This window comes from Nothobranchius furzeri, chromosome 16 (genome assembly GCF_043380555.1).
Source record: "Nothobranchius furzeri strain GRZ-AD chromosome 16, NfurGRZ-RIMD1, whole genome shotgun sequence".
Lineage (NCBI taxonomy): Eukaryota > Metazoa > Chordata > Actinopteri > Cyprinodontiformes > Nothobranchiidae > Nothobranchius > Nothobranchius furzeri.
This window is the reverse complement of record NC_091756.1, coordinates 43094833-43120148: the sequence shown is the minus strand read 5'-3', so window position 1 is coordinate 43120148 and position 25316 is coordinate 43094833. Positions and strand designations below refer to the sequence as shown.

At 46.2% G+C, this 25316-nt stretch overlaps 2 protein-coding genes across 4 annotated transcripts in view; one reads left to right on the top strand and one right to left on the bottom strand.

Annotated features, from left to right (window-relative positions):
• The window catches only part of LOC107387779 (inhibitory synaptic factor 2A), a 40849-nt gene extending 31977 nt beyond the window's left edge, over positions 1-8872 (top strand). For both annotated transcript variants that reach the window (XM_015962955.3, XM_054749269.2), the window contains exon 4: positions 8485-8872. In XM_015962955.3, the coding sequence (XP_015818441.3) occupies positions 8485-8668 (184 nt within the window). In that variant the 3' untranslated portion in view covers positions 8669-8872. The remainder of the gene's footprint in view (positions 1-8484) is intronic.
• Positions 1-25316, bottom strand: part of dock1 (dedicator of cytokinesis 1) — a 297928-nt gene that overhangs the window by 135990 nt on the left and 136622 nt on the right. For both annotated transcript variants that reach the window (XM_054749267.2, XM_054749268.2), the window contains exon 27: positions 22017-22112. In XM_054749267.2, coding sequence (XP_054605242.1) covers positions 22017-22112 — 96 coding nt within the window. The remainder of the gene's footprint in view (positions 1-22016; positions 22113-25316) is intronic.

Below are 25316 nucleotides of genomic sequence, written 5' to 3'. Positions count from 1 at the left end.
CTACAAAGCACTCAGGGGAGTGGCAGGAAGGGGACATGTAAATGCCAACAACCTTTCACATTTTGCTTTCAGCAAAAATGGGAAGTGACACAGCAGGGCTTATAGCTGAAGGGATCTGACAAGAGAGATGGATGGAGACAAATAAATCTTTCAAAATACGGATTGGGTGTATTTTAAAGACAACGACAACTCTTGCCGCTCTAAGTATAGAGAAGGAGTTTGTGGTCAGCTCAATGACTTACCATAAAGTCCACAAAGCGTAAAATGCAACAATGAGCAGCTGTTACAGTGGACAGGTGTTTTATCCACCATGAAGCATTACATTTTTTAAGCATCCCAGAGGTGTTGGGATGCTTTGTTTATGCTTTTGAGTTTATTTTTACATGTCATGTTTCCAGAATGGATCAACCTCTGATGTTCAGATCGGCCATACAGAAAGAGAGCAGTAAAACATCCAAGAACCTTCAAAATAAAAGTCAGATGCAGATTTCCCATTGCTTGAATGGCTGTGTTTGAAATAACACCTTAAACAGAGGTAAACAGAACAGAAAATAAAACATAGACCTTTTGGGATGCATGTCGCCACCATTCTTCATGCTTGTTATTGCATTAACTGTCAAAATCAGCATGGTGTTGCACTTCTCCAGTGATTTTGTGACCTTGTTGGATCAGCTGCGTGGAACTCTTTCGCTGTCATTTTGCTTTTGAAAAGCTCCCGATGGGAAGTGAGTTTGTGGGTAAAAGGTGTCTATTATCCGTGGAAAGCCGGGGTGAGAAAGGGAACGTTTTTTTCTTATGTTTATGTATTTAACAGAAGTTTTGTCCAAAACGACTTACAGGTGATAATCAAGCCAGCAGGCTGCCCTTGAGACTAACAACAAACCTTAATCAGTCAATCCTAGATGGTAGTGAGGCAGCATTTGCATCATAAAGGGAAGTGAACAAGGAGTGTAGAGTGGGGGACAGGTGCAGGGAGGGTACTAGTTTAGAAGATGCTCTCTGATTAGCTGGGTCTTCAGGAGCACCATCCAGGACTTTGTATGCTAGTGCTAGCGATTTGAATTTGATGTGTGATTTTTACTTGTGAAAGATAGCATGAGGGGATCAGTAAACAGTGTAAGGTAACCTGTATGCTCCACAGAAACACAACTCAGCTGAAAATGTTGGTGTTGCTGGGCATTTTGCTCAGTTTTATGGCTTTCTGTCAGAGTCTGAAACAGGAAATGGCTGCAGGGAGTGAAACACAAGACAAAAAACTCCGGAGCAGCCAGTGACTCCACTATATCCAATCAGCGGCCAGAATCACGATGCCATCCCGGCTCAGCCTTGAAAGTAGAGGGGGAAATATCAAACTGTGCCCTTGGGACCAGTGGTCAGGCCGAGCTGCATCGGTCCGAGTTGCTCCGAGCAATGTTCCTGGAAAACCACTCTTAGGCTGATTGAAGACCAGACATGCTGCTGCATTCTGGACCATCTGAAGAGGCGTCACAGTACAGGCTGGAAGACCAGTTAGAAGGGTTTTGCAGTAGTCGAGGTGGGAAATGACAGAAGATTACACCAGAAGCTGGGTGGCATATTGTGTTGGGTATGGTCTGATCTTCCATATGTTATACAGCGCGAAGCAGCATGAACGAGTGACAGAGGCAACGGGATCTTTAAAGGTCAGTTGGTCATCAATCACAACACCCAGATTTCTAACTGCCTGTGAAGAAGCCAGAGATAGGGAATCATTTTGGGTTGAGATATTGTGCTGTATGGATGGTTTCGCTGGGATGACAAGTGGTTCAGTTTTAGAGAGGTTGAGTTGGACATGGTGGGATTTCATCCATCTCGACATGTCAGAGAGACAATCTTGAGTTCTTGGAAACTAAAACCAAAACATCCTCCTCCAGTTTGACTGTTTTATGTGCATTGTTAATAACTTATTCACAAGTAACATGCTACCTGAGTGTGAGATGAAACTTTGCAGAGCTTAGTCAAGTTTCTTGGAGAATTGCACAATCCAAGCAGATTGCTTTCTTGGAAAGACTGGAAACTACTGCTTGGATAATGCCACTCATGAAGATTTAGTCTCATTATACAATAGGACCTGAATTATAGCTTACTAAGACTTGAATTAAAGGTGGCAGTAATTTCCATGCCCTCACCTGACTGCTCTAGAGCAGCAAAGTGCCAAAACTTCTGCTTTTATGGGCTGTTAACACTTGCTGATAATCAGTTAATTAAGAGTTTTTGATTAGAAGCACTTGGCTGCTTCTTCCACTCATAACTCTTATGAGAGCAGTGAGAGTGTGCCTAATTTCTCAAACACTGCTTCTGAACCTTGTTCCAGTTAATTTTTTGAAAGTAGAAGTGACTGTGACAAGTTTAATGTGCCATGTGATGTTTATATTTACCTCAGTTAAAAACAGGTGTGAAAAAAATATGTTTTCCCATTTTCATATAAGGAGGTTCAAAACGAAATATTGAACTTAATCACAAATGATTATTTAATGTGTTAAAGTTGCTTTTGTCATTAGAAGTAGAAAGAGAAACCTAAAATGTCCTAAATTCCGTCATGTTTCCTCGCTAATTCAACCACAAACTCCACTCTGGGGTCGCAAAGGAAACAAGTGTTTTAAGTGTTTTTGTGTTAATCTGTTTATTTAATGTAGTTATGTTGTGTGGTGATACTTGCTTTTATTTTCCTGTTTTATATCTACAAAATTTATGCAAATAAAAGTAAATTAATCAACCAAAACAAACTCTCTTTTGCACAGTTCTTTGGGTATTTTTTAATGGTTAATGAAACACAAAAAGTTACAAACACATTTACCAGTTAGTGAAAAAATTTAAGTTGCCTAGAAGATCCGAGTCACCCATGGTCTTTTATCCTAGTAACTAGACTGCTTCATTTCCTTCACGATCTTTTGCAACAACCTCTCTTGTGTAAAATAAGAGGAGGGGAAGGTTTTGTATTGGACAGAATACGGTGGTTAAAGATCTCCATGTCTCTGTGTGGACACCACTGGGCCACTGAGCTGATCCAGAGCGCTCTACTGGAACCTTGAGTTTATTTAACACTATATGTGACTCACAGTGACCGGTTCTGGCACGTCTGCACTTGCAACCTGTGACTTTCAGGGTGCATTTCAAGATTTAATTCTTTGTCTATAAGGCATTGAATGGCCTCACACCCTCCTACCTATCAGAGCTGCTCGTGCCCCATGTGCCGGTGCGCTCTCTGAGGTCAGCTGACCACTTGCTGCTGAGGACCCCCAAAATTAACTATAAAGCGAGGGGGGCTGCAGGCTTTTGTGTATGTTACACCTGTCCTTTGGAATTCCCTCCCCATCTCCACACAGCAGTCTTCATCGGTCTCCGTCTTCAAGTCAAGACCGAAGACTCATTTCTAAGACTTGGCTTTTGGAGTATGACCGTTTATATGCTTGTTTTTATTACCCTGAGTTGTTTGATTGATAGTTTTACTTGTTTTTAATGCTTGTTCTTATTAATTATTTTTTAACAATTTTATTCTGTTTTATTATGGCCTTCTGTAAAGCGCTTTGGTCAGCTCTCACGCTGTGTTGAAATGTGCTGTTACAATGGTATATGGCTGGTGAGGTATATGGTATGGTACTTTTCTAATTCCTCTAACACCTGGTTACATTCTATCAAACCAGAACGCTTGAATATTAGCAAAACAGCCCCTCGATTATTATTACTGTTGGAATAAGTCTAAAGATCCAATTTTGGACATTAATGCAGGAAGTAGGTGAGCCGCAAAAGACAGAAATGATTGTTGCTTAATGATGATTTGCAACATTAAACCAGCTGAGCGGAGCCAAATGTGTCGGTGGCAGGTGAGAAATGAAACCAGAAACTGAGCTGGGGCTCAGATGTCAGTTGTTAACTTCTCATGGTATTTATGCTTAACTGAGCAACTAAACACATGTCTGCCCTGTAATCAGAAGGTTGTAGATTCAATCCCCGCTCACTCTGTCATTGTGTGCTTGGGCAAGACACTTAACCCACATTGCCAGGTGGGGGTGATCCAAGGGGCCGGTGTGGGACCGGGGTGTGTGTGTGTGTGTGTGTACGTGTGTGCGCGCGCGGATGAATGACTGATTGTGATTTAAAGCGTCTTGGGGGGTTCTAGGACTCTAGAAGGCACTATATCAACCTATTTACCATTTAGGAAGGGAGTTATTAGCAGCAACAAAGGTTAACGCACAGAATCAGTAATTGTGTTCAGCTTTGTTTGAATCATGTATCTGATTATCTGAGTTCATTATGGCTAGTTAGAAAGGAGACAGAAACTGTTCTGATCATGTATTGGAAAAAATACTAAAATATGAGACATTTTTTATAAAAATGTGTGCAAATCAACTGATGATGATTCTGCTCATTGTGCCAGATTAAATCACCTTGAAAAAGATAAACAGGTCTGTGTGGGTTAACCATTAGGTGTACAGGCTCTGCAGATTTAGAGACTTAAAGTACATCCTGTGCTGGTTCATCTGTCTGTGAGTGACTGAGAGGAAAGCAGAATGACTGCACTGAATGACTTTACTTCCAAAATACAGGAAAAATGCTAATGAGACCAGTTTCTTTGTGCCATTACATTGCATTAACTGGGGCTTATTTAGGAGATTTAAAAAGCTGAATGAAAGGTTCATCCTATTGCTTCATCACTGATTGCTCATGTTTGGTTGACTCAGTCATCAACTGTAAGAACAAAGATTGTGCTATTCTAACAGCGACTACAGTTTTTTTTAATGGTCTATGCATCCTGTTTAATCCTTTAGATGGAATGCAGTCACATTTAAAACCCATTTTGAAAGGAAAAAATAAAACACACAAATCATGGAGCTTTTTGCTAGTTATAGCCTAAAAATTTTGGTAAAAATCACTGAAAACATATAGTTTATTGTCTCAATCACACTTTGTTTTCCTGATTTAACTGTTATAGAAGAGAATAATGAAAATGTTTAGATATATCAAGTGAGTGGCGGGGGGCTGGAAACCCGACTTTTATTATTTATCTTTTTACTTCAGCAAACAAACATAACCCACCTTTGTGTGGTATTACCTCTACGATCAACTGAAAAAGGAAAAAGTAAACGCAGTTTTACTTAAGTAGGCACCATGTTCTCTGCACTTAGTTGTCTCCATGACTCAACTGAACTCTGTCTTCAGGTCCTCCTCTGGGAATTGTTCTCTTCATCTCTCATAAACTTGTAGATTTCCACACCCAGTCCATTGGTCAAGACTGTGTGTTCTGCCACTAGTCCGAGACGATGAACCATCTCGTTGGGATCCAAGTGGTGACAGTTAGAAAGAGGTTAATGAAAATGACTCCTAAGCAACCACTTAATGTGGTTTTTTTTAGACTATCAACAATTTATTTTGGTGAAAAGATGAGTAAGAATATGAAACTGAAATGTTTAAGAAGATCAGCATGCTGAAGAAAGACAGATACCACAAACTCCTACGAACGAGTTTGTGAACCAGAGGACAATAAAGTCCGACTCTTTTTAGTCTACCCAATAAATGCCAGTTTAATTAATTAAATCAATAGAATTATCTGATAATATTTGATCAATTAAATGTCTGATTAGTTTGTCTGTAGTCAGTTTAAAAAATATCAAAGAAAGACTTTGTTCTTAAAAAGGGCCTTTTAGCTGTCGTGGTATTTACAGATTCAGATAAAGGTTTGCATTCATTCAATTTTTTTTTATTTGTAAACCTTTTCTCAGTTGAGTTTAAAAATATAGAATTAACAGGGTTGTCAATAATGAAAACCTTTCAACTAATTTAGCATCAGAAAAATACACCGAAGAGGTTGAACATACTCTCTCTCTCACACACACACACACACACACACACACACACACACACACACACACACACACACACACACACACACACACACACACACACACACACAAGGAATGAGGATTAATAGCAGTGTAATTAACAGCCAATGATGTATTGATTAAAGCCCCGGCGTTCGTGGCCACGAGTAAAGGTTTGAGTCAAACAAAAGCAAAGTGCTGAGTGTCTGGTTGAGCTCAACTTTCACTTTACTCATCGTCCAACCACCACGTTCGTGTCCGGTGGGCTTTAATCAATGCTAAGTGCATCATTGTTAATTATAGAGCCTGTATCTGGGAGTCATTATGCATTTAAAACCAGCCTGCTGCTGTAAATGTGTCAGTCACACGCTGCTGCCGGACTCAGGTAGTGACTGGAGATGGCTTTGGCAGATTAACGTCCCTACACTTACCACAGCTGTGGCTGTAATCTGAGTTTCACTTAGCAGAACCTAGCGATCAGATGTGCGCGGGCGTGGATTACAATGATGGCTGGTCCAGATAAATCCCCTTCAGCTTTGGGGAAAGTGACACACAGCAAGCCAAGAAAAAAACAAGGCTCTGTGACTATGTGGGAAAAGAAAAAAAAACACGCCTCAAAACGAATAGAATTCAATCACCTTCTGCATTTTTTAAATATTCCAGCATCAGCATCTCTATTGACTCACGCCAATGCTTACACTCAGCAGAGCAAGTGATATTCAGTCCTATACCCCTTCCACTGAGAGACTGCTCCTTACGGGAGGGTGTTGCATTAATGGACTTCCTTCTTGCTAAATGAATCACCACAAAAAGACAAAGAAGTGAAAACAGCCCCAGAGGAAGAACGGGAAAACAGATGCGCTGGACAACACACGGCTGATGGGTTTACTGGGAAGAACGGATGGAACAAATGAGAATGTAGGTCACTTCAGCAGGCTGAGCAGAGCTGTAACAGATGCCTGTGCAGAGGTCAAGTGAGAAAATGCTTTATACCGTTGGAAGAGTGACGTGGCTGTTGAATCAAGTTAAGGATTGAATGTGATAATGGGAGACAGAAGCCTGATTTTAGTGGGCATTATTAAAATATAAAAAAATACATAAAAAAAAGAACTGTCAAAGAACAAACATTTCACCTAGTGTTAGTTTGCTTTGAGTCAAGTGGCTGAGTTCTACCACACCTATTATCAAAAACATACTTTGATGTCTGTTGCTGATTCATTAGTGTTTGATTCTCTAAATGTAAAAAAATTAAGATAACGATAATAAAATATCATAATTTTTTTAATATAATTTTTAATTTAAGCCCTAGCAATCCATCTCTAATGTCATACTTTAGATTTAACATGTGACAAAATAATTATGTTAGCGCTGTTCTGGTCAAATTTTGAAACCTAAACATCTTACGCCATCTATCAGCATTACCAGTTTGTCTGAAAGAGTCGGTTCAGGTTCACTGAGAAAACACAAAAAAACGAGATCGTGGACACAAGCGGCCGAAATGAGTTTTCTCTGCAGGGTGTCTGGGCTCTCTCTTAGAGATAGGGTGAGAAGCTCTGTCATCCGGGAGGGGCTCAGAGTAGACTTGCTGCTCCTCCACATTGAGAGGAGCCAGTTGAGGTGGCTCGGGCATCTAGTTAGGATGCCTCCTGGATGCCTCCCTGATGAGGTTTTCCGGGCACGTCCAACCGGGAGAAGACCTAAAGGAAGACCCAGGACACACTGGAGGGACTATGTCTCTCAACTGGCCAGGGAACGCCTTACAAGTCCTCCAGAGGAGCTGGCTCAAGTGGCTGGGGAGAGGGAAGTCTGGGCCCCAGATAAGCGGCTGAAAATGGATGGATGGATATTGAAACACTCCGAGTTTCAGATGCAGGCAGAATGTGAAAATAGTCTTTTATCCCCATTCCCTTCATTAGCCACTGATACAAAATGGAGAGGGAAACACTTGGATTAGAAAAGCCTAGCATTTGCATGTCACAGTGAAAATTTGTATTCATGGCCTTCTTGGCTCATGACGGAGATGGCTGTTGTTGGTTTAGCATCCAGGAAATAGAGGCTAACCGGTAGCTTTAGCAACTCCACCTCACAGCAGAACTCCTTCAGGCTTGTGTTATTTGTGGAGATAAAAGGTCAACATTGAAGAGCAAACATAGTCAGAGGTAGAGTTGTGTTGCTGTTAGCCAATCAGAGGTGAGATGTCAGAAAATCAGGAAATAAAACTCCAAATCCTGTCACCTGCTGCTCATGTTTTCTCTTGCTCACTTCTAGTTCTTGAAACTGAAGCACCAGAATATTTTTCCAAAGAGGTCGGCTCACAAGGCATTCATTTTTAGTAGAGACCCAAACCCTTACCACTGCTAATGTGTTAACAAAACGAGTGAACTTGGTCTTCAGGTCATTTCTCTGAGTTTCACTAAAACACATCTAGTGGTTTATGGGATATTTTAGTATAACTACACAGAAACACATGCGCTAAAGTGTGGCGAGAAATAAATGAGTTTCCTATCAGGAATTTATTAAAAGCTGAAGGTTAATCAGCATGGACTGTATCTGAATAAACCTATGTAAAACATATTTGCCTCTATGAATAAGGGGCATAAAAAGATGTTGATGTAGCTGATCATTTGTCTCCGTTTCTTTTCTGCAGTGTGGAACTGGACTTCAAGCTGCAGGAGGACAAGCTACAGCCACTAATGAAGAGGCTTTGCCCTACAGAGGATACTCACTTCCCTCCCCTGCCTTACCCCCAGGAGGCCTTCACCTCCACCCCTAAACGAAAGTCCAAGTCTGAGTCCAAGAAGCACGCACGCTGGAAACTTTGGTTCCTGTGAGAACGACGTGGCAGCCTTCCACCCCTGCAGCCGACAAAGAGGATTTATTCAAACAGGAATTTTTCATCCTTAGTTTTTTGGCATCTGGATTTTGTTAAGCTGGTATCCAGCTTTAATGGAGAGCTGAACATCTGGATGCCTAAAGACAGCTGGATTTGTAATGGAATCAATCCTATTTTAACTATTTTCTCCAAACAAGTTGTGAAAATAACAACAAGCAAGGTGAGGAGACATTCAGTTCCTGCTGTCTTGTTGGGTATATTTTTATACCCGACGTCGGCGTGGTCCTGTTACACGATGACTGTTCGGGGTCTATCACATTTCTTTTCACCTATCCAGACTTTAATCTTTCTTTCCCGGCCTCCAGGAGAGGCTGGAACCCCAATGCTCCAAGGCCTCTGCATCACTGAACAACAAAGCACAATGAACACTGTTCAAGATACTATTGTCCCCACAAGCATCAGAAAGACCTGTGTCAAGGATTCACTCTCAAATATAGATCACCCGCTGTCCATGACAGACTCGAGGACTTTTATAATACTCTAAAGAGACACTAAGGACGACATGTCTGGGATGCTTTTTGCTGATATTTCTTCTTTTCACTGAGAAAAATGTCTCCTTAAAACATTTGAATTTGAAAAAAAAAGAATAAATGACACTTATTTTTGGTAATAATACATGAAGATTTAAACAGCACTGTATTTTTTTCTATATGAATATATATCTACGTACAGTATATACATTCACTTTATTGACTGATGCTATATTTATTTGAGATGAAGCAAAGGGGTGTGTAATTTCTGATTAAATATAACAAGGAACATTTCGTTGAAGCCCAATATTTGTAGGCAGGGAGGCACTGATACAGTCTGCTTTTTTGTTTGAAACCAATTACTTATAATTAAGTAAAAGTACCAATTATAATGGTATTAAATGCTACTGAACCAGTTCCAAACAAAAGAAAAAAGAAATAAAGTTTTGAAACAGATAACAACTCTCTTAGAAGTAAAGATGAAAAATAAAAACCTACGATACTAAGGAGGTAGGCAGGGAGGTAGCTAAGGAGGTAGCCAGGGAGGTAACTAAAGCCGGGCGTACACTGTGCGACTTTTCCACTTTTTTTGAGCCAATTTTCCAGTCGTGCGAGAATCCACGAGATCGGGGCGAGTTCTCTTTCTTAACATTCGTTTCGATGTCTCACTATGGGATACGCCCCTCCGCGGATTCCTCAGAAGCACTTATCTCAATACGCCAATCCTGATTGGCCAGTGACCGTGACGTACGCGTCCCCCTGCTACTATAAGTAGCAAGCGTCCCCACGCACGCACTATTCAATCACCTCTTCTCGCTTCGGTGGTCGCTTATCTCTGAGGTAAGTTAGCTCAACTGTTCACAGACGGAGCCTTCTAATATTCTCTCCGTCGCCGAACGTTAACTTACCGTCCTTCTGTCCTGACCTTCACCATAGGCTCGGGGCATAACGAGCAGCTTCACACTCCAGTGCATCTGTTCGTTCTATGCTAACACACCAGTTAGCCAACATGGAAGCCGCTCCTCCCACCAGAGGAGTCGACGGCGCAGGAGCTCGCCTCTGTACCTGTGGGAACAAAATCTCAAGCAAAGACCCGCACAGGGTCTGCTCGAGCTGCCTCGGGCTGGAACACGCCCAGCTGGCATTGGAAGTCCCCGGATCATGTGAGAGCTGCGCTTGCTTCACCCTGAAGAGCCTTCGCCGGCGGCTAGCGCGCCAAGCTAGCCTGTCGGGGAAGGACCCTTGCCTGCCGGCCTCTGGGCCACCGCCTGGGGACGCCAGCGAACATGTCCTCCCGGAGCCGGAACCGTGTGCCAAACTCAGCTGAGGCTCACAGCTCGAACTGGCCGGTCCGAGCCACCCCGCCGAGGACGTGTTGGAGTTGGACTACGGAGACGACGAGGACACCTCGGAACTCCTCATTTCAGAGGAGGACGAGGAGGACGACGTCTTTCTCCCCATCGCTCAGGCCTCCATGCCTAGCTTTCCATCCTCTCCCAGGGATGGAGCGGCTTCTCCGGCCGCCCACCTGGACATGCAGTCAGTCTGCCGACGCGCTGCGACCAGGCTCAACATCCCTTGGCCCACCATGGTCACTGAGGCTGTCAGATCCCGCTACGAGGGAAAGAAGCTGCCTCAGGCCACGAGGGCGGCAAAGCCCCTCCTTCCCGCCTTCCCGGAGCTACTCCAAGAAGTGAGGTCCTCCTGGGACAAACACCCGTTCAGCTCCAGGTCTCCTGTCCAAGGAGCCTCCTCGCTGGACTTCGAAGGGATGGAGAAGGCTGGCATGCTTTGCATGCCGCCGATGGAACCGCTGGTTGCAGCCCACCTGCACCCACGGCTCTCGGCGACTTCCTCCAGGCCTCCCGCTCTCCCTGCGAAGGCGGACCGCTTCCAGTCGGCGCTGAACGAGAGGGCGTACAAGGCTGCCGCCATCTCGGTCCGAGCTTTGAATGTCTCCTCCATGCTCTCGGCATACCAAGCCGAGCTCTGTGAGGACATGAATACGAAGCCGGACCCGGAGGTGTGGGAGGAAATCACCGTACTGACCGACATCTGCCTGCGTGTGCAGCGCGGCGCGGTCCATGCTACGGCTAAAGCTATGGGCATGATGGTGCTTCAAGAACGTGCACGATGGCTGAACCTCACCAACCTCTCTGAGAGAGAGAAGGAGGACATTTTGGACATGCCAATCGTGCCTGAAGGCATTTTTGGCTCTGCCCTGGCATCAATGCAGCAACGGTGTGTGGCCAAAAAGAAAGAGGATGAAGCCCTTCATCTCTGCCTTCCCCGTAAACCCTCACCGGCGCTGCCGGCTCGGCCGAACCTGCCTCAGGCAGCTGCCCGAGCCCAGCCTCAGTTCCGGATCCCAAAGCGCCCGAAGCCTCAAGCTGTCCAACCAGCTCCTTCGGGCTCAGAGCCTCGACCAGTTTGGCCTCAGCGATCCGGCAACCAAGCTGCTCCGCCGCCGGGACAATCCACCAGACACGGCGGTCAGCAGGTGAGGAGGAAGAAGTGGGCAGCCTGTCGGAGTTCTTCCCTCCCGACGCTGCAGCTGGCGGTTCCCCGTTCGCCAGCTCCTCCTGTTCGATGTTGCCATGGTGCTTTCTCCCCCCCTCACGGAACCCCTCCGGCAGAGTTTCCGAGCGGTTCAGGGTGGGGCCAGGACGTGCAGCCGGCGGTGCCGGCTCACAACACACGTCACAAGCACTCACATTGTTTTTCACAAACATGTCATGCTCAAGGAGCATTAAAAGGTTCGCTGTCGCATCCAGACAAGATGTCAAGGGCGCAGCAAAAATCAATAAAAATGTCACCCATGAGCGGTTCCAGGCGGGGGCGGCGCCACGGGGCGTCCTCGTAAGCCTGGGCCGTCAAAGTACAAAGCCCCCGCGCATGCGCAGTGGCTGCCACGAGCACCGCTGCCCCACAACCTCTGGAGGGAGCTGGTGCTCCGTGTGTCACGGCTGTGTCACCGCTCTCCACTCACATGGAGGAATGGACAGCGGTTTCTGCTTCACGTTGGGTGCTGAGAACTATTTCGAGGGGTTACAGGCTCCAATTCGCTTCTGTTCCTCCTCGATTCTCCGGCGTAGTGTTCTCCCACGCCCAGGGGTCGTCATCTCACATCCTTCAGGGAGAAATCTCCTCCCTGCTGGAGAAGGGAGCGATATGCATTGTGCCTCCCGATCGGTCTCAGAGCGGTTTCTACTCCAGGTACTTCCTGGTCCCGAAGCGGAGAGGGACCGGGATTCGCCCGATCCTGGATCTGAGGGCCCTGAACCGATGCCTCAGAAAGTACAGATTCAAAATGCTCACGCTCTCATCCCTTTTGCGTCTGATTCACCAGAGCAACTGGTTCACCTCAATCGACCTGAGGGACGCATACTTTCATGTTCCCGTGTACCCTCCACACAGGAAATTTCTGAGGTTTGCCTTTCAGGGAGTGTGTTACGAATACAACGTGCTCCCATTCGGCCTCTCGCTGAGCCCGAGGGTGTTTGTCAGGTGTACGGAGGCGGCGATCGTCCCTCTGAGAGGGAGGGGCATTCGGCTGGCCACGTATTTAGACGACTGGCTCCTGCTGGCACGGTCCAGAGAGGAGACAGCGTCAAACACGCTGGTTGTGATCCCTCACTTGTGTGGTCTGGGTTTCAGAATAAACTGGCAGAAAAGCGCTTTACTCCCCTCCCAGAAAAGAACCTTTCTAGGTCTGAATCTGGACTCAGGGGCGTTCACGGCCCGTCTCTCGGCACCGAGCGTGAACGCGCTCTCGTTCTGCCTGGTGCGCTTCCGCCTACACAGTTCGGTGCAGTTTGCGTTATGCCTCAGGCTTTTGGGTCTCATGGCGTCGGCTATTTCAGTGGTACCACTCGGCCGTCTACACATGAGAGATTCTCAACGCTGGGTGGCTTCTCTGGGTCTCTCTCCAGTGGGCCACAGAGCGCGCAGGGTGATGGTCTCTGCAGCGTGCGTCGCGGCGCTCCGCTGTTGGCGTCACCCCTCCCTCTTGGCACAGGGGGTGCCTTTGGGGTTGGTTCTCGTGAGGAAAGTGGTCACGACAGATGCGAGCCTGTCAGGTTGGGGGGGGGGGGCTCCTGGAGGGTCGCTCTGTCAGGGGTGTGTGGAGCAGAGAGCTCTAGGGGACACACATAAATTATCTGGAACTCCTCGCGGCCTTTCTAGCCCTGAGGCGCTTCCTGCCTTTTCTCTCCGGCCATCATGTCCTAGTGAGAACAGACAACACCACGACTGTGGCTTATATAAACCACCAGGGGGGGCTGCGCTCCATGCACGCTGGCACACAGACTGATCCTATGGTGCAGCAGGCATCTCCTCTCAATCAGAGCCACCCATGTCCCGGGTGTTCTGAATCGGGGGGCGTATCTGTTGTCCAGAAGGACACCCCTGTACGGGGATTGGAGCCTGCATCCAGCAGTGTTGGAACAGATTTGGATCCGGTTCGGCACAGCCGTAGTGGATCTTTTTGCCTCCAAGGAGAATGCTCACTGTCCTCTGCGCGACCGAGACGCTCCACTCGGCGTGGACGCGCTGGCGCACGACTGGCCACGGGGACTGCTTTACGCTTTTCCCCCAGTGGCCCTGATACCACCCACCTTGCTGAGGGTACGAACCCAGCTCCACACTCTCATTCTGGTGGCCCCATACTGGCCAGCCATGCATTGGGTGGCGGACATTTTCCAGCTCCTGGAGGGCCAACCTTGGAAACTTCCGCTTCGCAGGGACCTGGTGTCCCAAGCGGGAGGCTCGATCTTCCACCCTCATCCAGAACGGCTGGCCCTGTGGGCCTGGCCCCTGAGGGGTGCGGGCTAGTGTCAGCAGAGCTGCCCCAGGCAGTCATTCGAACCATTCAGAATGCTAGGGCCCCCTCCACTAGGTCCCTATATGACTGTAAATGGAGGGTGTTTGAAGCCTGGTGTCAGGGCAGGGAGGTCTCACCCTTCCAATGCCCAGTGAACGTCATTCTGTCTTTCCTGCAAGACTTGTTGGATGGGAAGAAGGCTTTCTCCACCATTAAAGTGTACCTAGCAGCCATTTCCGCCTGACACTTGGGTTTTGGGAAGAAACTGGCAGGTCAACACCCCCTGGTGTGTAGCTTCATGAGGGGCGCGCGCAGGCTTCTCCCTGTGTCTCGACCCCTGGTGCCCTCATGGGATCTGTCCTTGGTGCTGTCGGCCCTCTCCGGGCCTCCATTTGAACCTATGGACGGCCTGGACCTTAAGATCCTGTCTCTTAAGGTGGTGCTACTCCTGGCTTTGGTATCTGCAAAGCGAGTTAGTGACTTACAGGCTCTCTCTGTGCACCCATCCTGCACCCAGTTTGCACCCGGTGACATGAAGGTGTCCCTGAAGCCCAACCCTGCCTTTGTGCCTAAGGTGGTGGGCTCCTTTTCTCCTATTAACCTCACAGCTTTCTACCCGCCACCCTTCTCCTCTCCTGAGGAGGAGCGGTGGCACAAGCTGTGTCCGATTCGCGTGCTCAAGGAGTATGTGAATCGGACGGAGAACCTTCGCAGGGGGGACCAGCTTTTTGTGTCATGGGGTGGGCTTCGTAAGGGGAAACCCGTCACAAAGCAGAGGCTTTCCCACTGGATTGTGGAGGCTGTTTCTATGGCTTACTCCTGTCAGGGCATTCAGGCTCCTGTTGGGCTCAGGGCCCATTCTACTAGGGGCCTGTCTGCTTCTTGGGCCCTTTTTCGGGGGCTGTCAATCCAGGAGATTTGTGCTGCAGCAAGTTGGGCTTCTCCACTTGCATTTGCACGCTTCTATAAGCTTGATGTTTCGGTCCCTGCAATGACTCACACGATTCTGAGTGTGGGGTCTTTGGCGGGCCAAGACGTATCCCTGTAGGTTGGTGATCGCTGGATAAGCTGTCTGGCAATACGGGAGTCTCCATATTCCATAGTGAGACATCGAAACGAATGTTAAGAAAGAGAACTTTAGGTTACTGTCGTAACCCCGGTTCTCTGAGTAACATGAGTGAGATGTCTCACCAGACAACCCTTTTTGCTGGGCGAAGCGAGAAGAGGTGTTTATCTTGAAAAGTGCGTGCGTGGGGACGCTTGCTACTTATAGTAGCAGGGGGACGCGTACGTCACGGTCACTGGCCAATCAGGATTGGCGTATTGAGATAAGTGCTTCTGAGGAATCCGCGGAGGGGCGTATCCCATAGTGAGACATCTCACTCATGTTACTCAGAGAACCGGGGTTACGACAGTAACCTAAAGTTTTGCGCCGAGCGGTCGTGTAGTGTACAGGGGGTTACGAGAGGCGATTAACACCACGTGACCAGCTACCGATCAGCAGTAGTGAGGTCGCACGGACTTCTGGCGTGTTTAATATTTCGCTCGTCCCTCGTGAGGGTATCGCACTGTTGAAGCGGCGCTGCGAGCAGCTGCGACCCAAAATGTATCAGAACCGCTCACGGCGCATGCGCATTCCTGCATCAACGCCGTTCGCTCGCTATTTCCCTAATAACACACGCTGTTCGTTTTTATTTCTACACATTTTTTTACTCACAAAGATTGTCAAGAAAGCGTGTTTGTTGTGTTCATGTCAAATGAAACTGATCACAAAACACAGATTTGCTTTCTTTATTTCGTTTTACTCATCCAACCCCCATGAATCCCTGTGTGTCCTCCTGCAGCACTCCCAAAGGACAACAGGCAAAACAAGACAAAAAAGTCTGACGTGTTGTGTAAAACCTGCTATTTTTAGCATATTTTTAGGGCCGACGTGTTGCTACCAGACGTACAGTGTGAGCAGTCAGGTCGCATCCGAGAACTGGGTCGTACAGTGTGAGCGCATGACTCGTGAGATCTGCCCTGCAAAGAAGTCGTACAGTTTGAGCTGAAGCTGAGTGCTACGAGTGAAAAAGTTGCACAGTGTACGCCCGGCTTAAGGAGGTAGCCAGGGAGGTAGCTAAGGAGGTAGCCAGGGAGGTAGCCAGGGAGGTAGCTAGGGAGGTAGCCAGGGAGGTAGCTAAGGAGGTAGCTAGGGAGGTAGCTAGCGAGGTAGCTAAGAAGGAATCAGCTCATGTATAGCCAGCCAGTCAGGATCTCCCGGCTGGCACAGTAATGATAAAATTTAAAAAATGTCACATAATTCTATATTTACTGTCAACTGAGTCAGAGGTCAAGAACTAAGCAAAAGGTTTGCAAAACTCCAAAGAGCTTTCTCTTTTAGGTTAAGAATACAAAACTAATTTAACAAACAAAAAACAGCTAAGTCAAAATACATAGAACAATGTAAAATGTTGAACATTATATGACCTAACACTTGGCAAACCTGCAGCACATTACCCCTTGCTACTGCGATGAACCAGGAACCACTTCCATCGGGTTGATTCAAAGATAGCCAGATCTTCTGTGTCTTATTCTGAAGCAACGGTTTGATGTTTGACACTCTTTGCTTCTTTTCAGTTGTCATTAGGAAAACGCAGCTGAATAAAACAAGCACCCACTTCTATCATGATCCTTCAGACAGTACTCGCCTCAACTTAGCTGCTGCATCTGAACGTTACGCTGTCGGCACTGTGGTACTGGAATACTTACCGGTCCACAGACTGGTGCTGCCATCAGTATTGGTGCATCCCTAATTTTTAGATTCATCAAACGCTACAGGTGAACATGAAACCATGTGAAAACAACAGAGGACGTGCTGTGATTGTATCACTGCAGCATCCTGCATCAGAGCCAGTCAAACCAAGCCTAAAAGACTGAATGTGCCCACTCTGATCACAACCAGGGCTTCTACAGTGCAGGGTGGCAGGCACATTGCCTTGCATGCTTTTTACAATCCCTCGGATTTTGCAGAATATTTTTCAGCTTTTCAAAAAAAAAAAACTTTTGAGAAGTCTTTTTTTAATTGTTGCTTATAATCAATTAGCATAAAATCCCATGTAGTAACTCTCCACACAGGGTTTGAAGACTGTACAGCTATAAACATTACAAGCATTTACTATATATAAACATTTATCGTATGGCATCAACAGGGCTAATACTGTTAGATGAGTTGGAAGGCAGCCAATTTCTATAAGAAAATTAGATTAATTCTACCCAGAACATGAAACAGGAGTCACTTTAAAAGCCAAAATGCAACAACCCAAAAATAATGGGGGAAATGCCAACGTTGTTTCAAAAACTACAATTTCTAAAACCATAAAGTCACCACTGGTTGGATGGAGCTTCACAAGTGTAAACATGCTGCATTCTGTTCTGTTGGTTATTAGTGCTTTCCTTTTTGTACATCCCAGGTTGGTTTCTTCTGTGGTTCTACTGAAGAATTCAGAGAGAAGTAGAAGTCCATCTGTACCCTAAAGAAGTGCAATTGACTTAATATGTGCAATACTGTCTTTTATATTGTTTTTTAAAGAATCAAACAAAAATAAAGCTATTTAATATTCCAAAAAATAGAAAAATAAAAACAGACATCTACACAGCTCTCAAAAACATAAGCCGATTTCTGAGTTTTATTTTATGAAGCACTAAGCAGCTAAACTGTCAAACACAGATTTGGCATCGATAAAGAAAAGGAAAACTATACATCCTCGCTTACGTCGAAAGGTGCAGTTTAACTCTCTCAACAGTTAAAGGGAAATTGTGATCTTAATCATCAACTTTTCTGTGTCTAAAACTGCATTTCATTAATGTCCACTCAACTCCTTATTTGCATCAGATACATCAAAAGTCCCGACACAAAACCATCTTTGAACAAAAAACACTTGAAGAAGAAGACAACAGCCTTTTGCCTTCAGCACCAACTCAATCCTCCTTTGCTGACTCGACAAGGTGATGATTATCACTGGATATCGTCATTGTTCTCAGGTCATTCTCTGTGAAACGTAGAGATGGTTGTGGGTGAAATTCCCTGGAGGACAGCAGTTTCTGAAACACTCGGATCAGCCTGTCTGGCACAAACTATCATGTTAGGGACAGCAGTAGCTCAGGAGGCAGAGCGGGTTGTACCAGAGTTCGGCTGGCCTGGCCTCTGTCAGTGCACCTCAGGGCAGCTGTGGCTACATCGTAGCTCAGCCCCACCAGCGTGTGTGTGTGTGTGTGTGTGTGTGTGTGTGTGTGTGTGAATGGGTGAATGGCTGATTGTGAAGTGCCTTGGGGGGTTTGCTGAACCCTAAGAAGGCGCCACACAAATACAGGCTATTTACCATGTTGCCTTCTAAGTCACTCGGCAAGAGAACCCTCACCATGTGATTGGCTGATTGTGTTAATGAGCAATTAGGTCTGAAATAAAATTGAATTTGTGAAATATTTAATATTAGAAAACAAAACCTAAAGTTTCCTCTGAAATGTAAAGCAGCAAATTGAGGTTGAAAACACATAGAAAAGGCCTGCATCTCTTTGATGTGTCAGGGAGGCTCCAACCAAGAGCAGAATACAAGGGAGAGGGAGGAACAGCAGAGAGCCTCTGTTCTTGGAGCCCTTTTCTGACTGAAGCTCATACAACATCAAAACTGTGATGCTATTGGACCAGGAACAAAGTGCAACAAGAACCAAAGACAAGCCAAGGACAAAGCTGCCCCCCGCCCCGAGATGCAAACATCCTCACATGGATGCATTAGGAAGTGTGGCTGGAGGGCAACACCATCCTCCTCCTCTCACCCACAGAACGCTCCATGGGGCTTCCTTTAAGTGGGTGTTTTAAGCACAGTGTGAGGGTAATAAAAACACGACGTCTTGTGCAGGAAAACATCCAGTTGTCTTTTAAACTAAACATAAAACAGACACAAGTGAGTTTGTGGAAAAAAATGTAGGCAGAAGAAAGCAAAATTTCAGCAAACGCTTGAAAGAAGTAGTCCACTGAGTGATAAGTAGATGTTTGAGGCATTATGATGCATCGCCATATTTCACTATGCTTCTGCTCTGCGAGCTCAACAGCAATCTGACCATCAGGAGAGACGGAGGGGGAGGAAGAGCCAGCAAAAAGGTGCAAGATGTGGGAAAAAAGAATGATTTAGACGGAAAAAAGCATAAACTCTCTGAAGTGAGTGAAACAGAGAGGAATGCGGGAAAAGGGAGGGAGGTCAAACTAGGATGTGGCTGTTTTGCAGTTCAGTCACTGAGCACAGGCAGTACAGAGAGCTCTAACCCCTATAGCCAGTCAGCCCCATATTGTCAATCAATAAGACCGGGTTCTTCCCCTGCAGCGTTCCGCCTGCACACTGCAGGAAAATGATCCGGGAAACTCCACAGGAATGCATCTAACCACCAGGTCATTATGTTGTTAGATCAGCACTAAATGAACCAAGAGCAGCTGATTTTTGTTGAGCATTCTCAGCATCTCGATACAAATTATTTACAAAAAAACTGTGACTAACGTCAGACTGACAAATACTTATTACTATACAGATTTTGTGGAAAGAAAAAAATAAAAACTTCCATTCTGCACGACACCAATTACTTTCCTGAGCATCTGCAAGGCTCATCCAGGCATTAACCAGAGGAAGTGTTATTCAAGGACACAGAGGTAAAACTCCGACACCTTCCTGCTTTTCTCCTGATGTAAATGGATTCAAAATGACTCGTTCCAACTGGTGTGTGAGGGTGGGCATGAATACAAAGACACAGCCATAGCGGGATGTCCAATGAATCAAATGTGTGACGATGCTGTGTCTAAGTTGCTAACAGGCGTAGCACTGCAGTGACAACGCGCAGCCAAACCCCCCCCCCCCAACATTCACACACTCATACGCCGCTTAAAAGTCGTCACTGCGATCATTCTCATCAACATTCTGCGTCCACCATCGCAGGGAGAGAGGAGAGACAGGGAGCAGAAAGTTAATGCATAAATCTAAATGGAAGAGGCTGCCACTCAGAGGAACAAGGTCGGTGGTTGGCTGCAGTAGTGTGTGCATGCGTGTGTGTGTGTGTGTGTGTGTGTGTGTGTGTGTGTGTGTGTGTGTGTGTGTGTGTGTGTGTGCGAGCGTGCGTGCGTGTGTGTGCGTGCGTGTGTGTGTATGTGTGTGTGTGTGTGCGTGTGTGTGTGTGTATGTGTGTGTGTGTGAGCGTGCGTGCGTGTGTGTGCGTGCGTGTGTATGTGTGTGTGTGTGTGCGTGTGTGTGTGTGTGTGTATGTGTGTGTGTGTGTGTGTGTGTGTGTGTGTGTGTGTGTGTGTGTGTGTGTGTGTGTGCGCGCGCGCATGTGTAAGTGAGTGAGTGAGTGAGTGAGTGAGTGAGTGTGTGTGTGTGTGTGTGTGTGTGTGTGTGTGTGTGTGTGTGCGCGCGTGCAGCAGCAGGAGCAGCAGCAGATGCAGCAGCAGCAGAGCACGGTGTGCCTGCAGAGTAGGCAGCACTCACCCAGAGGAAGCAACAGCAGCCATCTGATTAGAACGATATGACGGTAACTGGCTCCAAATGATTAAAAAAATGAATAAATAAATTTAAAGTCCAACTGATTGTTAAATCAGGATTTGCTCAAATGCAGCGGAGAACCAAGAGCTTTGATATGACCTCCAAGTCCCGATGCATAAAGTGACACTGATGCAAAATCAGTCGGTTACTTAAAAATGACGGAGACGCCAATGACAAAGGGAAGGGAGGCCACAGGGTACAGGGAAAAAAGCAAGCTGCACATAAGAGGATCAAATAAGTCAAAGAGCAGCTGCAGCATTTAATACAGAGCAGAGAATTCCTCTAAAGGCCACGGGGAGTCGTAGGTAGAGCTGATTCATTAACCAGAGAGGACGCTGGACGTTGATGGTCCCATTCAGCAGCTGCCACTGGAGGCAGGGAACACCATTTCACCTCCAGCACAGGGGAACGCCAAAGGAAATGCACTCAGTAAGATACAGCATGGAGGAGACATGCGTGCACCGCCTTCATCTTGACAACCTTTCAGATAAAATGGGAGGAAAGTTCCACGTCTGAAAGACGTGATCAAAACAAACCGTCTGCAGAGAGAAATAGCAGAAGTTGAAGGCTGAGCTGATCGAAGTTTAAACAAACACATTCTTCTTCTTTTTAAATCCACTCAACAGAGGTTTTGAACATGAACAAAGCAGCTTGACGTGAGAATAGACTGGAGGAATACAGAGGGAGAGTGAGCGGGGAAAAACAACCGGCACCCGGCACCAGGACAGCCTCGGCTCAACTCACTGCTTCATTAGCTTTATATTATCCTGTGTGATGCACACAAGTGATCTGTTACACAACAGAGGGTCGCCCATCCACAAAATTAGCTGTGCGTGTTGCTGGAGCACCGAGACTCTCAGTCACAAAGAAACGTGGCACTAAACACATTTACAACCCAAACGAATGTTTAAGAACGTCAAAACAGGCCAAGAAACAGGCTGCTGTAATGAGGACGAGCGTCGAAAGGATGCAACAAAGCCAACCAAACAAACACAGAACTCGATTTCTGTGCTGGAAAAGGGAGTGGTGGCATTTTAGATGCATAAAAATCTATAAAGTCACCAACATATCAGGCAGACAGCATCCCTACTCGAAGGCTGGTAAGTGCATTAACTGCCATCAAGCCCACGCTGGGGAGCAACTAAAGGAAGGATGCTCATGGCAACAACAAGGGGGTGATTAGATTACAGCATTAGATGTGTGCTAATAAGTCAGGATCAGACGTGCAAAAAATAGGAAATTATTCATTAAAATGAGCAATCACAAAACAAGTGGTTGAAGAAAGATAGAAATGAGCCAAAGTGGTTCTTTAGGGGAATTAAAAATCAATCTGTGGAGGTGGAACACATTTTTGGAACAGAGTTGTTTGGGGTTTGTGTGTGAATCGGATATTAAATCAGGCTGCTGATCGTGAGCTGACGCTGAACTTACGATGTGAGGAGAGTCTCTGCCCATGGAAATGACCGTCCGGTTGATCGTCCTCAGTAGCTGCTCCATGATGATCTGCACGTGCCGCTGGCTGGGACCCTGCAAAAACACGCACACAGAAAAGCTCAGCAGCAGAAGATAAGACGGCAAGGACAGATCGTTGTGAGGAAACAGATCTCAAACAGCATTTTTTTTTTATCCGCCCTCGTACAAAACAACCCATCAGGCTCTGTCTTGTCTAGAAGAACAAAGTAAAGCTTGTAATAAAACTAAAACCTACACATTTAGCAGCTTTTTCCCTGAACGTAACAAATCTGTTCAAACTATTTCCCCAAACGACGATACCGATCACTAGTCTGTTTGCAGGGTTTAATTAGCTGACAGACTGGATTTCTCTGATTCTGTCATCAAAGATTTCAACCCAGAAATAATAGTTTTAGACCAAAAAATAAATAAACGACAGGAAATGAACGGATGTGGATAATGTTGTTCAGAAGAAAATGCTCAATGTTCATTTAAAGGAGGCCAGCATACTTTTAATGCAACACTTGGCACTGACCTGACATGAGAATGTGAAATGTCTATATGTTTTCATGGAAAACGGCCTGTGTTTGTGTAGCATCTTTTTAGGGTTCTACAACCCCCCAAGGCCCTTCACAACACAATCAGCCAGCCACACATTGACACTCTGGTGGTGATGAGCCACGATGTAGCCACAGCTGCCCTGGGGCACACTGACAAAGGTGAGGCCTGTTGAACCCTGGCACCACCAGGCCCTCCAAACACCACCAGCGGGCAGGGCAGGTTAAGTGTCTTGCCCAAGGACACAACAGCAACATTCTCTGGTGGGAGCCAGGATTGAACCTGCAACCTTCCGATTACTGGACAACCCGCTCTACCTGGGGGCAGCAGTTGGGGCAGCAGTAGCTCAACAGGTTGAGCGGGTTGTCCAGTAATCGGAAGGTTGCAGGTTTGATTCTGGCTCCGGGCAGAGAATTCTGCTGCTGTGTCCTTGGGCAAGAAACTTAACCTGCTACCACCTGCTGGTGGTGGTCGGAGGGACCGGTGGTGACTGTGCTCGGCTACCTCGCCTCTGTCAGTGCGCCCCAGGGCAGCTGTGGCTACATCGTAGCTCATCACCATCAGTGCGTGAATGTGTGTGTGAATGGATGAATGATTCACTGTAGTGTAAAGCGCTTTGGAGTCCTTACTCTGAGAGGCGCTGTACAAGTGTGGGCCATTTATCATTTCCCTCCTGAGCTAATTATGCTACAACTACAGATAAAAAAAGAACTGATTCAGCTACGGTAGGAGTAGCAGAAATGTCAACAGAAGTGTTTGCTGTGGATTGGCCTGAGTAAAAATCAGATGCTTACGCAATAAAACGGTCTCGTGATAAATGTAGACCTTCACTCTCAAGCTGCACTATTGAACGTGGACCAAATTATCTGAACAATGTCTCACGGTTACTGGAGCTTTTCAGTTGGAGTGTGAATGCCAAAAACAACTTTGTGTCCTTGAGAAGTTCTCTTGGTGAGGTTAGATGTTAAAGCTCAACCACATTCTGGTGCGGACCAAACAAGCGCACTCTGGAAACGTGGTTCTCAGAAAGCTAGCTAGCTTACAAGTGAACCCTGATGTGGTTTGCTCCCAATGTAAAAAAGTAAACCGACTACCTGAATCCAACACAAGGAGGAAATAATGCAGACGGTCTAAATCTGAAGAGGCAGAAGTAGAGAAAGAGATGGTGACACTTCACCTGACTTGCCTGTGTTGGTGGTGGGCAGATGGCGCAAAATGGCACCATTGCCTCTGTCAGACCGCCCCAGGGAGGCTGTGGTCACAGAGCTTACCATGAATGTAAGTGAATAAGGGAAAGTGCTTTGAGTGCCTAGAAGAGCACTATAAAAATTCTATCCACAATAATAAAAATCTATTATTATTATTAGGCCCGAGCAGCGAAAGCGCTGCGAAGGCCTCTTGTTTTTGCTCTGATTATTATTATTTTTTGTTATTCCGTGCCCCCTTTGAACAGCTTTTTGGGGACCTTAACATACCCCAAAACTCACAATATTTTGCACACTTGTCAGGCCTGGTGAAAAATTTGATATTTTAAAGGTCCCAAAAAAATCGCAAAGAAAATGGCTGAACAGCGCCCCCTACAAAGTGAAAAAAACCCCTCTCCATAAAGCTTAGTTTATCGTACAGTTATGAAATTTGGTACACTTGTAGTACTCAACAGTCCGCACAGAAAAGTCTCTTGCAACCATGGTCAATATCAAACAGGAAGTCGGCCATTTTGGGTTGAAATGGCGATTTTTTGCCGTTTTTGCCGTTTTTAGGGTCCGTTTCTGATTGGATTGCTCGATCATTTTTCGCACGATCGTCTCAAAAATTGTGTAAAATTGCTCAGAAGGGATGGGCGAACAAAATGAGATAAGGATTCTGAGTTTTCGTATATGTTGAAGGGGCGGAGCCAGGCCTCGAAGTTTGACTACTCGCCAAAAATATTTAAATTGCTATAACTTCATAACTGAATGGAATAGAGTTACCAAACTTTCTGTGGTCATTCGTCATCCACCCACAAAGTAAATTGAAAGGTCGGATGATGACATCACACAAGCCCCGCCCCCTCAGGACCAAAAAGATCAAGTTTTACTGTGAAAGGTCCCAAATTGCCCCATTTCACTTAATCACCACAAATTTGTAGCTGGTAACTCAAGACAAGTGGGGGTTGCTTGGCGTCACTTTATGGGAGTTTTCGGCAGAGGGCGGGGCTGTGGTGGCGCGGCGAATTCAGGCGTACCGCCTTGGCCTTACGTTTGCCTCCCATTTCGTCATTTCCAAAGATATCGTCACGAAACTTCTTGTGAGTGATCCTAGTCCGGCCCCCCAAAAGATCTGATGTGAACATCTGGTGGGCGTGGCCTATTTTCTGAAATAGCGCCCCCTAGGACCATTAAAACTATTAGCCCCAAGCCATGCTTTGACTGAGGATTACGAAATTTGGTACACTAATGTGGTGTCTCAGGACCTACAAAAAAGTCTCTTGGAGTCAAGTTCAAAGTCGCACAGGAAGTCGGCCATTTTGGATCAAGTACGCGATTTAGTGGTTTTCGCACACGTTGTTTGGAGAGTGATGCTCCGTCGCCCTTTTCACCAATCTCCTTCAAACTTCTGCTATATACCCTTAAGACATAGGGGAAAAAATTCAACCGTCGGATTTTTCAAAAGTTGAAAGGTGTGGGCGTGGCTAAGCCTCAAACTTTGACCTGTCGCCACGCTACTCTTTTTTTCACAGCT